The following is a 15,907-nucleotide window of genomic DNA, read 5'->3' as shown; positions in this document are numbered from 1 at the left end:
TCTATTTAACCATATGCAGACTGAAGATTTTACTTATAAAGTTTCCATCAACACCTAGGTCTGCTCTACATTCTACTTATTGGAAGGTTGGTAGTTCGCTAACTGGCTACTGCAATCTTTGGCAAGAAACTGAACCGCAACTTGCTCCTGATGAGTTCATGAGAGTGTGAATGTGTGGGAAGCACACAGACTTTGGACGAGGGAGTTAAAGGTTAAAGGCAATTTAGTTGTGATACTGAGCTCAAACTAAACTGCCTTCTGCCATCTTCACTGGCTCATTTTCCAGAATACACCTTTAGGTCCACATATCCTCCAGTGTCAAAGGTCTTTGAATCCACCTTGGACAATACTTTACTGCACACAGTAGTGTCTCACCTTCAGTCTGCTTCCACCCACATTTCTACAGCTTTTCCTTTTGCTTTAGGAAGAAGAATTAAATGACAGAAAACTTCCTGTTTTTCATAACTGCTATGGAATTTTTTTACAGTCCATCCATGGCAAGAATTATTTTCTGCAAATTAACAAATTCTTCATTTTTTATAAATACAACACACTTTGAGCAATGAGCTCCCGGGACATTTTCTGCAATTACACATTTACGCCGGAAAAAACCTGTTTAGTTAAATGTTTTTACACTGACAGAAAGAGGAGTTTCACTGGTGTGGCCCACTTAATATCACAGTGGGCAGTAAGTGGCCCACCATGAAAAATGAGTTTGACATCCCTGAACTAGACTCTGTGAAACAGTTTAAATCACAACTCTAAACCCACCTGTAGCAATCATTTCTGTGGGCAACTCTGGACCTGAGCGTTCATCACAGTTAAACTTTGACTGAATGGTATGCATGTGGCTAGTTCTGCTTTTATAGTCGAACAGAGTTTAAAGAAAGTCAAGATTTTCGATTTTAGTGACCTTAAATTTGGCAGAAAACGCTGTTACTGCTTTACAAAAGACACAAACAAAGAGGAGCTATGAATAATTGTGGGCTTCACTGCATATCAAATGTAAATTGTGCTTCTCAGGCAGTTATGTCTCGTAGTGTGTGGGTGGGACAACTCTTCAGGTGACATCTAGAAAAACATGAAAGGTCCAGGTGAATGCCAGATAAACAAAGTATAATATTTTCCACAAGTGGAAGTACCCATCACAGCTTCCCTGGAAAAATACAACATTTGAAAATCTAAAGATGTTCTTTAATACATGGGATTTTTGCTGGGCGCTTACTTAGAGCCGTAAAATCCAGTGAAGATTTTCCGACATCTCACGCTCTCCTAACAGAAATGTGTCGCAGCATATCCCACCAGCAGAGGGGAGCAGTGGGCTTGCACGTGAGGGGCCAGCTTCAGACAGCTACCTTCAGCGGCTGCTCACGTACGCTGATAGTGTCACTAACTGGATCTCTGCTGAAATGGTCATCTGCGACTCTGTCAAGGTGAGAGGACCCATAACTCATGGTAGTAACGGGGTCAGGTGGGAATAAAAGGGAGTCATCGCTGTCACAGCGCGGGCTTTGATTTCTCGCGTGAACTCTGGTGTCAGTCACAGGCTGAAAGCAGCTTCTTTATTTAACTGTTTAATAAGTCTCACAAAAAGCTGAGCAAACCAATGAGAATACATCTAGAGAACACACTAGATGTTCAGCTGTTTTAGGACTTATCCGTGCACTTTGGAGCGTTTTTCACGCCGTTATGACAAATACTCTGACTATTTAAAGAGCACTTAAACTATCTTTGCACTTCCTCACCTCACATTTACCTCATTCTTTCAGTTATTTGTGTTGCTTATGATTTCTATGACAAGGACAACAGCTTTCATTGCTTCCCAAAAAAGCAGCTCCTGGATAAATGTGGATTCATAAAGGAGCTTCAAGTGCAGCTCTCAGATGAACACGTTAAATAATTTTCACATTGATATCTTTTTCAAGAAAGCAGATGAGTAATAGATAAGACGTAGTGTCCACAAAGCACTTTGACATGTAACATTTTTCATATATTGCCAGTGTACGTGTGTATTAATGCAGCCTGAGAGAGCTGCGTGATTTTAGCATTTTGCTTTGTCTGCCTTTTTTTTTTGTTTTGTTTATTTTTGTTTCTCTTGCAATCTCTCCTCCCCTGCAGAAACAAGTTGCTCTGCTGACCAAGTATCTGTGGATAGGAAAGCACTGCTACGAATCGAGGAACTTTGCCACGGCCATGCAGGTCCTCGGAGGTCTGGAGAACGTGATTGTCAGGCAATTACCGGTAAGGCTCCGTGGCAATGCTTTCCTCCTCACACAAGTTTGTGCAATAACTTGCTGCCCCTCAAGCGAAATGTTTCCCTCTACTGCGAGAGGGTTTGGATGGCGTTTAATTAGTTTCACAAATCAAAAAATTCAAATTAATCTATTCAAATAAGATGTAGGAAGAACAAACACAGCGAGGAAGAATGTGCCCCCCCCCCCCCCCCCCCCCACTCTGAAAAGCAGTGATTAAAAAAAACAACAAAAAAAAAAACAGAGTTGGGGAAAATAGGAGAAATTTCCATATATCCATCTGCAGGGAGGTGACGTTCACTGAGTGCTGCTATATGGAAGCTGCTGTTTTGGTAATGATTAATAAAACTACTGTTGCCTTTGCCAACAGGCGTGGAAACATCTGTCGTCCAAGGTGTGTGACATCCTGGAGGAGCTACGAGCTGTGCAGGTGTGTGCGTGTGTGTTTGAGCATGAGCACACGCGGATGGTGTTTGTAACTGAAGGCTAGGATGGCCACATATTGTGAAACTGGGCTGCAGGGCAAACAAATCAATAGAAAAACAGCTTCGAGCTACTTTCCCGGGTGTCGTGTGCTTACAGCTGGTTCTCCTGCTCCAAGTTGCTCTAAAAAAAAAAAAAACCTGACGCATTACACAAAATGAAACACTTCTCTATTTTAGCTGTAATAGTTTGTAGGATAAACTGCGTGGCCTATTGACTATGAAAAGTCCAAAGGGTTTGACTTTTTTCAATCTTCCGAGACTCTCGCTATCACCTCTGCACTGGACTCCATCAAGTATCTTTAACCTGATTTTCTCTGCCAGTAAGAGCGTATTTATTCACTGTGTGGATGTATTGCTTCCTAATCAGGTTTTTCTGAAGAGTGATGATCTGTGTCTTATGGGAGGTGAACATACAACAAAGAAGCCCACGCTGCCCTCAGCCCACATCCTGGCTATGCACGTGCAGCAGCTAGAGATCGGAGCTTTCACTCTCACCACCGGGGCTTACAAATGGACCAAACTGAGGTACGCTGTGTCTGATGTATGGTATAGTATTTATGGTACTATCTTGCTAGCCTGCTCACCTTTGGATTTTTATCGTAAATAATAAAAACAGTGTCGGATGTGAGGCATGACCACTGAATGCCCCCCTCCCCCCCACACACACTCTACTTCTGTAGGTAGCCTGAGCTTGTTATATTACGCAACAGTATATTTCTAACTAACAAGGCAGCACATTCAGGTTCTCTTGACAGGTACTTTCTTTAAAGACAGAACATGTTTTGGGGTCAACTTGAAAGAAGTCAAATGTAAAGTGTCAGATGTGACATATTTGCGATATTAATGTCCCCATATGTCAGTGTAATCTCCTAAATTTTGCAATGCAAACAAAGGCAGAAACATTTTAAGTGCAATTTAAAGATAAAAGACACGTTATTGAAGTTTGACCTTATTTAACCTTGAAGAAAACCTCTGAGGTCTGAAGTCATGCGATATGTAGAATCCCAACATACATAATTCCCTACTTGTCTACATGTTGTGTTACAAACAATGGCAGTAAAACAGATAGTTTTAAAAAGCTCTGCATAGCATTTCTATCACTTTGACTTTCTCAGTCTGCTGACCTTGAAGGAGAGGTCAGAGGTCAAACACAATATCTTAACTCTTCATGCAATACTTTCTATATGATGACAATACACACCACAGTTGTAAAAGTCATAGTTTCTAAGTTATAGGACTTTCTGTCAATCTTCGACCAATAGGGTTAGGGTAAATCACTAAGTTGACCTTGAAGATCTTGGTGACCTCACTTTACACCACTACAGGGTTTTATCAGAAGTCATTCAAAACTTGTTCAGCTGTTGTGTTTAGAGACAGAATGAAACACAGAAGCTGCCAAATAACATGAGCACCTTGGCGAAGGTAAACATTAAAATAGCGGTGAGGTAACACTTGGCAAAACACATTAAGTGAAAGTATGCTTTTGTTACTACTGATGATAAAACGTTCCTTCTGTCTCATTTCGTAGATGCTAATATGGAGTAATATAACAGCAAGCGTGGCTAATTATGTGTACACACATTAGCAAAACACACATGCCAACACATTCTGAGCAGTCGTCATGAGGACTGCTAACTAATGACTGCCAGTAACAAACGGCAAGTTGTGCCGGTCGAATATTTGTTGAAACGTGGAATCAAAGTGATGACAAGCAGCCAAAGTCCTTCATGCGCATAATCCTCCTCCTTATCAAGATCCCCACAAAAATATCACTGGGAATCATAAAGTGCGTGAAAAACACCTCTGTCATTATACTGCATGCTGGAATTTGCACTAATGTCAGAGTTAAAGGAGTGATGCTGTTCAAACATGCATACAGCCAGTAAAGTTAGCTTGCTACCTGTCCCTGGAGTAGCCTAAAGTATGAATAGTTAGTGCCATTAACTTAAAATGTGCTCCGGCTTCATATTCTGTGAATCCATCTACAACAAAGTCAGCCAGCAGGAAGCATTTTCCTGTGTCCTTCTCCTTCGTTCCAATATGGCTGACCAGATGCTGAGGTCACAACACGTGGCGGCTGGATAGTAATGGCACAGCTGTTGAATTCGAGGTGTCGGTTAGGGTAGCGCTAGCACCAGATGGCGCCTGTGGGATGGCGTTTGATTGGAAGAAAAGGTTTCAGGCCAGATGCTGAGAGGTGACGCAGTGTAGCCAGATGCTGGGGTCACGAGCATGTCTAGCAGAGACAGCTGGTTGCTGTGGACCCTGGGCTATCCCTGCTCTCTAAACCAGGTCGCAGGCAAAGCTAAGAATGCTGCTTACAAGAAAAAAAACACCACCTAGGTATTCTTATAATGGTGTCACTGTTACTTTGTTGTGTCTCCCCATTTCATGTTGTGCTCATCCTCATCGTTCCGTCACTGGTTGTAGGAGCATAGCAAAGGTTGTGAGTCAGGTCCATGCCTTCCAAGAGGCCGTGTACCCTTACAGCCCAGACCGGGACCTGCAGGGCTACCTTCGCCGCCGCATCGCCCGGTTCACCACCTCGGACATCCACCTCTTGGCCGCCAACAGCCATGCCAACTTCCAGCAGTCGAGCGAGCGCCAGACACGGAGGATCCAGGACACACTGAGGAGGGTTAAGGCCACCTTCCAGTGAGACATGCTTTCACAGCCCGGCGTTAGAGGTCAACACCCGGATATGTACGAGCCCAAAGTGAGGCGCCATGCCCAGACCACAGTGCGCAGACACTCCCTGGTCCCAGACTGGAAAATATTTTCTGATATCAATTGACTGTTTGTCAAAAACACCTTAACTTTAGTCAGTAATATAGAATCTGAGGTGAACTTAGCTCACAGCTCTGTGTATGAACAGGTTCTGCTGTTGTTCCCACATGCTTGATTTTCATGTTAGCATTTTTTTTCCTATAAACCAACAGGAGTAGTGGGTAATGTTTTCTTCCTCAGCTAATACTGACATTCTTCTTCTGTAATTTAGCTGTTAAAACCTGTATGTAAGCATATCTGGACTAAACATGGCAGCTGTACAATGCTTGTCCAGCACCAAGATCGGATTAAAAAAGCGAGTTACTGTGCGAGGGCCTAAAACACAAAAAGCCAAAGGTTCTTTATATAGCAGTGTAGTAATATGATCAATTATAAGATATTTAGAATATGCACAATTAAGCAAAATATCAGCTGATATGTGAGGAGCCTTAAGGGGAACTTCCAAAATGACCTTTTTTGGCACCTTTTGGAAGCATTGAAGCATTTGTAAAGGTTTTATTTCTGCAAATATTTTTGTTTTATACAGAAAAACATTAGAAATCCTCTCACTAGTTTCCTCATACCAGTAGTTTGGTTTTCACTTAAATCTCCTGACAACTAACTAACTGACTGTTACAGCTTCACCGATTCTTAACTCTTAATTTAGCGCCATCGTGAGGTCAACAGGTTTGTTTCATTAATACTTCAGCTCTGGATGTCACACGTATTAAGTCCCGGGGCATATACGGCATAATTTGATCTTCAATGAGTACAATTTTCAGCTTTTCCACACTAAGTAAAGCTGTCATCATCCTTTAATTACAATTTACAGATAACAGCAGATCTATGAAGTCGAAAAAAGCTTTTGTAACTTGTGGTTCTTTTATGATTCAAATAATTTTTCTAGATATAAAACTGCTTTTTCATTCTCTGATACATTTTTACTACAGTGGAGTTATGCTAGCACCGCATGAACACACCAGGAATACTAGTGCTTTTTAATAAAAGCAGAAAGAAGAAGTCATTAATGAATTCACAGCAATTTCTATACTTTGGACTGCAGTGGAGCCTCTGGCAGCAAGTTCTGGTTGCATGCTTGACATTTCTGCTTTTAGTTTAGAGCAGACTAATAAAACGTTGTGTTTACGTCTAACTCAAATTTAGCAACACATTAAACTTTGAGTGTAAAATGTGGCTTGCAAACTTTAACACTAGCAGCAGTGTCATTGTGAGCATGTTGGACTGCTGACGTTAGCATTTAGCACAAAGCACCGATGTGTTGTGGTTGTTATAAGAACTGGACGCTGGATTCAAAGACACTTCCTCCTCAGCAGCAATTAACATGCCTGTCAGCCCATAAGACAAAAAGACACTATTTTCATGTAAATTATGTTGTCGTGTCACTTCTTTGAGATTTTTATTTTAACCAGAACTGCTCTGGCTACAGTGTTAATCAAACTGCCTGGACTTGGTCATAAATTCTCTTCATTATGATTTTTATTGATCTCAGCTCGATGATTAAACCACAACGACGGTCTCCGCAGTTTCAATCTTTTAATAGGTACAGTAAGAAAATGCTGCTGTATTTGAGCACTCAGTGATGCCAACCACATCAAAAAGTTTCAGAATCTCTGGAAAGCAGTGAGCACTGAGCGGGAACTTTTTCCTGTTTCGATTGACACGACATTTAATTTAGACGCTGTTAATATCATTGGAAGTGCAGTTCCTCAAAATGTTCTCGGTTCCTTGGAACTTGTGGGAGATCCAAGTTCTGTTCTGAAGGGAGTTCATATGGTTTTCTACACAAACATGACTGAAATAACTGTGAAAACATAATGAAAGAGAGAACTGTGATTCTGCACAAATAGCAGTCGCAATGTAAAGTGAATGCGAGATTATTGAGGACTCCGTTATTTCAGCTGATATTGTGCGTACACGGTGCATATTCCAAAATGATTAAAGGCCCACGTTTCATTATATCACCACACAGCAAAACCTGCAGAGCATGAGTAATTGCATCAGAGGAAAGTAGTGGAGGTAAATAGGTTGCAAACTTTGAATCCAGCCATATCAGTCATTCAAGTGAAATAAAGTTTTTAAAGTTCAACACAGAGGTGGTACGAGATTAAGTGGCACAGTTTGGCTCCAGTTGTCCCCACAGAGGGAAGGCTCGCTTCAGATCCAAAAATGTTTTTCTGATTGATCACCTTATTTTTTTGTATGAAAAATCCTTTCTATCTATTATGAGATTTCTCTTATCCAGTATTGCAGCTGGCCCATCCACTGCTCCTTCACAGTCAGCAGATCTCAACCTAATTGAGGGGACATTGCAGTCTGATGCATTCTCCAAAACACCAAAAGAGGGGATGGTCTTTGGGGGAATGGTTTTCCATCCCTCCAGTAGCTTTCCAGACACCTGAAAAATCAATGCCAGGGAGCACTGAAGATATTCCTGTGACACGTGATGGGTGAACACCTTTCTAAAACACTTGATGTTGTTTTTCCTCTCGCTGGTCACAAGCCTATAGCTTCTATTTGTTTACCAATTAGGATTTGAAATAAGAATTACATGACTAGATTGATAAATTAAAATATAATAATCCCATTTAAACAGCGCCATGTGTAGTAATTGCATTCATTAAGAATAGCGTGTGGTGAAATGCAAAAAGACACGCTCACAGTCGTGACAAAAACTTGCCATTACCGAGCAAATGATGGAACATAATGAGATGTCGGCATGCAAAATGTTACTCGAGGAATGATGTTCAGCCTGTGTCTGCTGTCTGTTCTCGCACTCGGTGAAACCCAGCGTGGAGATGGAATGTGACGTGCTATGACGATTTGCTTAATATGGCCAAATAAATGAGATTTTATAAACCTTCTCTTGCCAGAGCTCATTATTGTCAGACAACATCCGTGATAGATTGGCCGTATGGCAGGTTAGGGTGCTGTTGTATCAGGCAGAGAATGTGAGCTGTTGCTCGGGTTTCCTTCTTCCTGCAGTTTATAGGATTCAAATGTCATTTATAGTGTGGGGAGTTATATTATGATGGCTACACTACGTTTTACGCTGGTGTAAACATTCTGACCACAATCTGCTTTTACATTTTTATATTGTTCACCAAGCAAGCGTGCCTATCTGCACTGCACATACTGTAAATCATACTGATAACAGCTGTCATTTCAGCCATTTTTTGATCTTAGTAAAAGCTAATATGTGAGATAAATGTGCAGAAATCAGATGACTGTAAAGCTCAGTTTTCCCTCCAACTAGGTGTTTCATATAAATATGAAATGACTGTACACAGCACTGAAATAACTCCTAAAAAACCAAATGTTTCATGTTTTGTGCTCCATTAATTTTGGCAGAAAGTCATTCACTGGGAAATCAGTTTTTAGTATGCTATCCCGCAAACCGGAGGGCACTGAAATTCCATTTTAATCCTCTTTTTTTAGGCACAAATATTCAGATATTTATGAGCATCTTTTGTGATGAACTGTGTCCTACAGCTGTTGTCTCTGACATCTCGTATGGACGTCTGGGGATATCGGAAACATGTCATCCGTTCAAAGCAATTCTAATATAAGCTCAGTGGGATTTTAAGCATGCAAGAGACTGTGGTGGAGTGTAAGACTGTTGAGGCAGAATTTTAGGGGTGCTCAGACTTCATACATCTGCTACATTTAACTGAAAAAAAATTCTCACTTTTAACTCTATTTAGGATTTTCCAGTAAAAAAAAATCCCAGTAATAGGAAATATGGTTCAGTAATACACTGCAGACCTATTGCCCACTGGGTAATTGGGCATAGATCTTTCACAGTGTGTCATGGATAGTTAAACAGTTATCCCACCAGTGATCCAGGGTCTGATGACTAAAGGCTTCATTTAAACCAGAAGGTCCTAAATGCTTTGCCTTTATTTCCTGTGTGAGTTTTTTTAAAACAAAGATTGATGCTCCAGCTGCTCAAGAATAAACTAAACCAGCTGAGTGACTTTATCCAAGCTAGTGACCTACTAAGAAAAAAAATGAATACAGTCAGTGCGGCTGTTGCTCTGAGACACACAGAGGCAGAGCTCTCAGGGAGACAGAGCTGAGGAAACAGGCTCAGTGTGCAGGCGACGTCCCGGGCCTTTTTCATTGTTATCTGACGATCGGGGCGCATCTTCAAAGCTGAGGAGATAAAGAGACCCCAAAGACTGAATGGACTCCTGCCTTCACAACGACAGATTACCGATAAAGGAGACAACTAGGACCAGCCTCTTATCTGCTTTGTTATATAACTAACGATCAGTTTAGCGGCATTGTCACCGAGCTGCTGCCTGTGGAGATATCTCAGCAGAGAGCCAGTCCCACAGGTTAGGCGCTTTCTCTCGGAAAGCTGTCTGTCTGGTTATTTGGCACCTAGCTGACATGACGCAGGACTGTCATTCTTCAACTACTAGATAGTAGACTACACCAGCGAGTAAAAGCTTATCCTACTGGAAAGCGTTTGGATAGTAAACACCCTTTAGAAGTATTTATTTTTATATTTAATATCTATGTGTGAGGATCAGTTGAATTCTTTTCTCTGAGCCTGCTCGCCCTCTCCACAGCTTCCTCGCAGCTTGTTTTGGCATATTTGCATGTGAACGAGGCGACAATCGACCTTAATTGTGTTGCTACTTTAATGCCTTTGATCTGTAATGTTTGAAGTGCCTGTGCCAAACGCTGGTTCTTGGGTAACTGGCGCCAGCGCTGGCCGGGGTATCAAACACATGTCAATATGAAACCGCTGGAGACCATTGTGTTCTCCATCTGATTGCAGTGGGAGCTTGAGGGTTACAGGCACAAATGTGATGAGAGCGTTAGAAATGGCTCCCCAAATTTAGGTGCTGCCCAAACCATCTTGTTTGTTAAATGTTGCTTTCTACCTGGTTACTATCAGACGTCTCTTAGGGAATTATTGTTTACGCTCCCATCTTGTTAGCAAACTGGATAAGCAGGGAGCTCAGAGGCTCAGCCTGTGATTTCAAATGGAACTGTCATGAGAAATTGAGCAAATACACATTTCCTCCTTAACAAAGCACCGTAACTGTTTATGTTTTGCGCGTAAAATGGTCAGAAACAGCTACTAAGTATAACTGAAAATGTACACAATTTGTTTTAACAGTGTTTCCATTTTTATTACTTTATATCGTTTATATTCGTGTTTTCATTTTCTTCATAAAACTACTTAACTGAAAGTAATAAGTATCGAAATATACTTGAGTGCAGAATAATTATAATGTGCGTAATATAATTATCACTAAAGTGTGGGAAGCGGTTTGGGTTAACTGTCATAATTTAAAGAGAATTGGACAACTTCAGATTCCATGTGCTGTAAAAGTAATAAAAAGGATTCCAAAATGTAACAATGTTTAATCACCTAAAGTGAAAGTTGCTAAAGCTCTTACACTGTGAATCCCGACTTAATGAATCTAATGGTATTATCTAAAAGGAAAACATGAGCTGTAGCTTAGTCTACTGTCTGCACGCGCAGCAACCTGATTTAGCGCCAAAATTCCTGTTAGAAACAACATGGGTTCTTTAATGTTTGTTTTTTTTTTCCAGCTGAAATATTAACAAAATATCACCCATGTAAATAACTATATTTATACAAGTAGCAAATGCTGAAATATAATTTTGAGTGAGGCTCCTAATTTCACTTTCAGTTCAGAGAAATGCATGGACTCAAAAGTTTCCACAGACTAGACGGCGCCAGGTCTTGACACACTCACAGGATATGTAAAGTCATTATCCCACAATCATTGGAATCGATCAGGCATTAACAAGGATCTCTACATATGCAAATGCGATTAGGGGCTGACCCCCCTATAAAAGCCGACCGTGGCCAGCACAGACCCTCTCAAACTTGTCACAGCTCCACTGTGAACATGGTGAAATACTTTTCTGTGGACTGGCTGGCCCAGAACCATCACAATACCATTCAGGGGCACTGTGCTGACATGGACACGACCCTTACCTGCAAACCTCACATTCCCTGCATGGTGCAGCCAAGCCCACCGCCCATTGGCAAAAGTTACCTGCAGATAAAGTCCAAAGCAGTTAAACGCTTCAAACACTTGGGGCCAGCGGAGAGCTGCGAAGCCGAGGACTCAACACTGTGCTCGCCACTGGATTCATCAAATTGCACCCCACCGAGTAAGTACCCAACATCTCCTGGCTTTAAACAGCATAGTCGAGCTTTACGCAGAAGAGGAGTTTGTAACGGTTTTCCTTCTTTTAGTTCGTGACGTCAGCGAGTACCTCTGCGGGTATGAGAGCGACCCGGTTTCCCCGGCTAGCCTATCCGTGGATGAGGGGAACGAGGGGAGAAAAGACGCGGGACCCCAACGCCGAGTTCGCACAAAGTTTTCGTCCGAGCAGATCAAAAAACTGGAACGGATATTCATCAAACAGAAATATTTGGATGCCGGGGAGAGAGAGAAGACGGCACAGAAGCTGAACCTCACAGAAACTCAGGTGAGGCGCGCCAGTAAACTCTTTTTACTTTTGGGTTTATGAAGACACAGACATCTCCAATTTGCTCAGTGCTGCGGATGCTGACTGAACTGTTTTTGTTTTTTCTTGTGTCAGGTGAGGACCTGGTTTCAGAACCGAAGGATGAAGCTGAAACGGGAAGTCCAGGACTTTCTCACTCCCCAAGTCCCGCCGGTCATTTTTCAGCCTCTGCCTCCGGTTCAGTACCACAGCATGGCCGGACATCTACCCCATTACTCTCCTACGGGCCATCCCTTTTACCCATTACCTGTCCCGCAGCTGCTCCACCATCAGCACATGCCTCCTCACTACCCTCATCGAACAATGATACACCACCCACATTTCTACTGAGGAACTGTCACTTTAGAGACTTCTCTTTACCCAAATGAGCCGAAGATGTGCAATCAAAGTTTTTTTTATTTGTGTGATTTTAAATATCTGTATACAATGAAAATATTTTTTATGTAATTAAAGAAACATCTATTTATTTTTAATAAATTTATCCCTTAAGCTTCAGCAGTTGACTTCTTTGTTTTTTCTATCTCTGTCCAGATTATAAGGATTGAGCTGATGATCTTTATTGCAGTATTAGTTCCACATAAATAGCTCATCCTGTCTTTCATCATAATGGAGGGCGGGTCTGGAAGGATCAATGACAAAAAGGGGCTAAAGGTCACATCGCATCACTGTATCTCCTCTGATTTGACCATATACACAAATAACAATAGATTAAATCAGGATTCCTCAACGCGTCCCGGAAACCGTAAATGACGTCACTTTCTTCTTGTTTTTGTTGCTACAAAGGTCAAATTTATAACAAAAGACCCCCCCATTCATACTGACTTTTACTCTCCTCTGTAATTAAAGACTGAACATGTTTGTCCCCACTACTGCACTTCAAACGCAAGGTAACGGGGAGATCATGGTTAACAATTAGTCCTAATTAGGCCTCTCATTGAAGAGTTTACACTTACCACTGGGGCTCCGACCTGGCTCCAGAGAGTCTGGAGCTTTGTATGGCCAAGGGATGTGGAGGTTAAAACCTGATTGTGTGATGACATCTGGAGATAGTGAGCTCGATTCGAAACTAGTCTAGAGATAATTAAATGAGGGGGTGGAGGGCTCCTGTTTAAACTCATAAATTTAGGACAGTTTTTTCTCTTTTTGACATTTCAATTCATAACCCATGTTGTGTAAGAACGAAGGAATTCACTGGTTGATATGAACCTGCTATAAATGCTCAAATGTTTTGAATTAAGCTCGGCAAAAATGCAAAACAACAACCTGCAGGTTCCCTGCTGTGTGAGGTTTCAAGCTGCCTGAGGCAAACATCTATGTCAGCAAAGATCAAACAAACTTTCTCACTTTCTGTCGATGTTCTCTGACTACGGTCACACACACACACTCACCCGGTCCCACCCTGACAAAGGCATCATCACCAGGTTGCTCAATGCGCATACAACATGCGCTAAAGAGCCACCTACACCCTTGATTACCTGAAAAAAAAATGTGTGTGTGTGTGTGTGTTGATGGTTGATAAGATGATGGTGGTGGTGGTGGGTAGTTGATGGAAACATTGCGTAACTGTATGGATTTTTCTTCTTGACCGAAGGCGGTTAAACAAGTCACACCTCTGAAGAACTGAAGAAGCTTCCCGGATGAGAGGTGAAACGTCTTCAAGTAACTTAAAGAAGTCCAGACGCTTTTCTTTGCAAGCTCCTTTGACTATGATGACCTGGATGACTGAGAAGCTTCACAGACAAGTGACACCTCCCACATTTATAGTTATTCTCATCGCATTTAGTGGCGGATACAGACATGATAGTCTTTATGCAGACATCATTCAGTTTGAAATGCCAGGTAAATGAGAGTCAGACTCAGTGGCGCCAGGGCATCCCAGCACGACCTGAGAAAAAGTAGAATCCTGCCTCTATTAACCTCAATTACAACCGCCATCAAGTCCCCATTGTTCCCGTGAGATCGCTTTGCATATGCAAACAAAGAAGTGTGCCCCTCCTATATAGCGGCCAAGAGTCATCCATACAAACACATACTGCTTCAACCGCTGCTTCTATCCACCATGGCTAACTTTTCTGTTGAGTGCCTTGCCAGGAGTTATTATGAGGAGATGACTCTACGGACAAAGGATGCCGCGCTTCATTCGAGAGATCTCAGTGAAATGGTGGAATTTACAAAGGAATCAAGAAGTCGATACTCTGCAACATCGCCAAACAGTAAGTTCACTGATAAACCTTTTGTTTTAAGAGCTGCCGTTGATAGGGCCTTTGTGTGCGTATTGACTTTTGACTAAATTAATTCAACTTCTCATCTTTCTCCCCCCAGACAGATGCGACAACTCTTCTGGGTCCGAGAGCGAAGTGGGAGATGACAGCGAAGAGGAGGCCACCCAGCAGAGGAGACTCAGGACCAAGTTCACATCCGAACAAGTTAGCAAACTGGAGCATACTTTCAGCAATCAGAAATACCTGGGTGCTACGCAGCGGAGGAAAATCGCCGAGGAGCTGAATCTTTCTGAAACCCAAGTATGTTACATGCATGCTTTCCTCAAGGCCTCCTCAGTGGCACTGCAAAGCTTTCAACAAGCTCTCAACAAATGACAAAGATTTTTATTACTATGTTGTAATAAAAAATTCAGTGCAAATCTGTTTCAAAAGACTATATAAACATAATAAATATACTATATAAAAAGTCCCTTTGCTTTTTGTTTGTGCGTAAAGGATAGTACCTTATGGCCTTTTTTTGCATCTCACAGGTGAAAACGTGGTTCCAGAACAGGAGGATGAAACTAAAAAGGGAGGTCCAGGACAGAAGGACGGAGTTCCTGACAGTGCAGACCTCTCTTCTGCCCCCGATGCTGTTTCAGCACCCATTCCTCACCGGACAGCTCCCCGCCAGCTGCGGCTTCTACCCGCAACTGCACCCGCTGCCCGCACCTCTGCACCATCACCCCTCCCACCCCGTTCTTCTGCCGCCGCCAAACTACTTCTGAGCTCCCCAGAACTTTTATCCCCCAAATTCATGTCTAGAATCTAGATATTCCTCCCCTCATTGCTCTCTCTAAAAGAGAGATTTTAAAAGTTGTGAATAGAATTGCTTTTATTATGTCTGAAGCACTGGGTATGTTTTGATGTTGTAAGTATCATTCAAATAATGGAAATAAACTTGCTGCAAGTTCTTGTGGTTTATGGCAAAAGTAAAACAGAATTAAAGTCTTTAAACTGCTTGTGATGGGCGGTTTTTTTTTCTGTTTTTGACTTCAGATTCATAGATCATCATTTTACATGCGCACACTTAAACAAGTAAAACACAAACCACGACCTTAAAAATTCACATAGATTTTGGGCAAATTTATGTAACATTTTAGAAGAATGTACAATCATGAATAAAAGTTTGTAAATGAGGAGAGAGGTTAAAGGTGGGAGGGGTGAGACAGTATGTCGTGTAGAAGCTGTTGTTTTCAGTTTGGATGAAAAGCACACAATAACAAAATGATTGAATGTCACACAATTCAACCATCCTGTGTGTTGCCATTTATTGCAACGGGAACAAAGTGTGCAGTTCAGTGCGCTTCTCCTCATCATACTGTAGTGTTTCTATCAGCGCCCCTCTCTCACTCCCCTTCTCTCCTGGTTTCCCAGCCTTGACAAGCAGCTGGGCAGTTTTCTAACATCCTCGTCGATACAGAACCTGTAGCGACATGAATCGTGTAACAACAGTGACAGGCCCGTCTGTCTTCTCCGTCTTGTAAATGCAACGATGTGAAGTTGTTGTCCCCTGCTTTTGCCGCTGGCATTGCTCCACGCTGAGCCTGTCCTCCGCTGGTTGTAGATTTTACTTGTTCAAAGGGATATCAGAGCGGAT

The 15,907-nt window shown here is 42.0% G+C and overlaps 3 protein-coding genes across 3 annotated transcripts in view; all 3 read left to right on the top strand.

Moving 5' to 3' along the window:
• kndc1 (kinase non-catalytic C-lobe domain containing 1) overlaps window positions 1–8,375 on the top strand; it is a 43,606-nt gene extending 35,231 nt beyond the window's left edge. The window contains exons 27-31 of the mRNA XM_087850364.1: window positions 1,280–1,433; window positions 2,119–2,241; window positions 2,623–2,682; window positions 3,105–3,262; window positions 5,168–8,375. Coding sequence (XP_087706490.1) covers window positions 1,280–1,433; window positions 2,119–2,241; window positions 2,623–2,682; window positions 3,105–3,262; window positions 5,168–5,396 — 724 coding nt within the window. The 3' untranslated portion in view covers window positions 5,397–8,375. The remainder of the gene's footprint in view (window positions 1–1,279; window positions 1,434–2,118; window positions 2,242–2,622; window positions 2,683–3,104; window positions 3,263–5,167) is intronic.
• A 3,043-nt stretch (window positions 8,376–11,418) lies between these two features.
• On the top strand, window positions 11,419–12,376 carry vox (ventral homeobox). The gene is made up of 3 exons (XM_006799056.1): window positions 11,419–11,686; window positions 11,772–12,007; window positions 12,122–12,376. Exons 1-3 carry the CDS (start codon window positions 11,419–11,421, stop codon window positions 12,374–12,376), a joined length of 759 nt encoding a protein of 252 aa, XP_006799119.1.
• Window positions 12,377–14,105: 1,729 nt separating this feature from the next.
• On the top strand, window positions 14,106–15,035 carry ventx (VENT homeobox). Its single transcript, XM_006799092.2, has 3 exons — window positions 14,106–14,259; window positions 14,369–14,568; window positions 14,799–15,035. Exons 1-3 carry the CDS (start codon window positions 14,106–14,108, stop codon window positions 15,033–15,035), a joined length of 591 nt encoding a protein of 196 aa, XP_006799155.2.
• The last annotated feature ends 872 nt before the right edge of the window (window positions 15,036–15,907 follow it).

Source organism: Neolamprologus brichardi, chromosome 13 (assembly GCF_056152115.1).
Source record: "Neolamprologus brichardi isolate AB-2024 chromosome 13, ASM5615211v1, whole genome shotgun sequence".
NCBI classification, from domain to species: Eukaryota; Metazoa; Chordata; class Actinopteri; order Cichliformes; family Cichlidae; genus Neolamprologus; species Neolamprologus brichardi.
Note: the sequence above shows the minus strand (reverse complement) of the source record. Positions and strands in the feature narration are given on the sequence as shown.

Bases quoted from the DNA above. Each gene is read 5' to 3' on its own strand.
- vox (XM_006799056.1), top strand. From the start codon at position 11,419: ATGGTGAAATACTTTTCTGTGGACTGGCTGGCCCAGAACCATCACAAT. The intron at 11,687-11,771 runs GTAAGTACCCAA...TCCTTCTTTTAG, and splicing joins ATCAAATTGCACCCCACCGA to TTCGTGACGTCAGCGAGTAC. The intron at 12,008-12,121 runs GTGAGGCGCGCC...TTCTTGTGTCAG, and splicing joins TGAACCTCACAGAAACTCAG to GTGAGGACCTGGTTTCAGAA.
- ventx (XM_006799092.2), top strand. From the start codon at position 14,106: ATGGCTAACTTTTCTGTTGAGTGCCTTGCCAGGAGTTATTATGAGGAG. The intron at 14,260-14,368 runs GTAAGTTCACTG...TTCTCCCCCCAG, and splicing joins CTCTGCAACATCGCCAAACA to ACAGATGCGACAACTCTTCT. The intron at 14,569-14,798 runs GTATGTTACATG...TGCATCTCACAG, and splicing joins TGAATCTTTCTGAAACCCAA to GTGAAAACGTGGTTCCAGAA.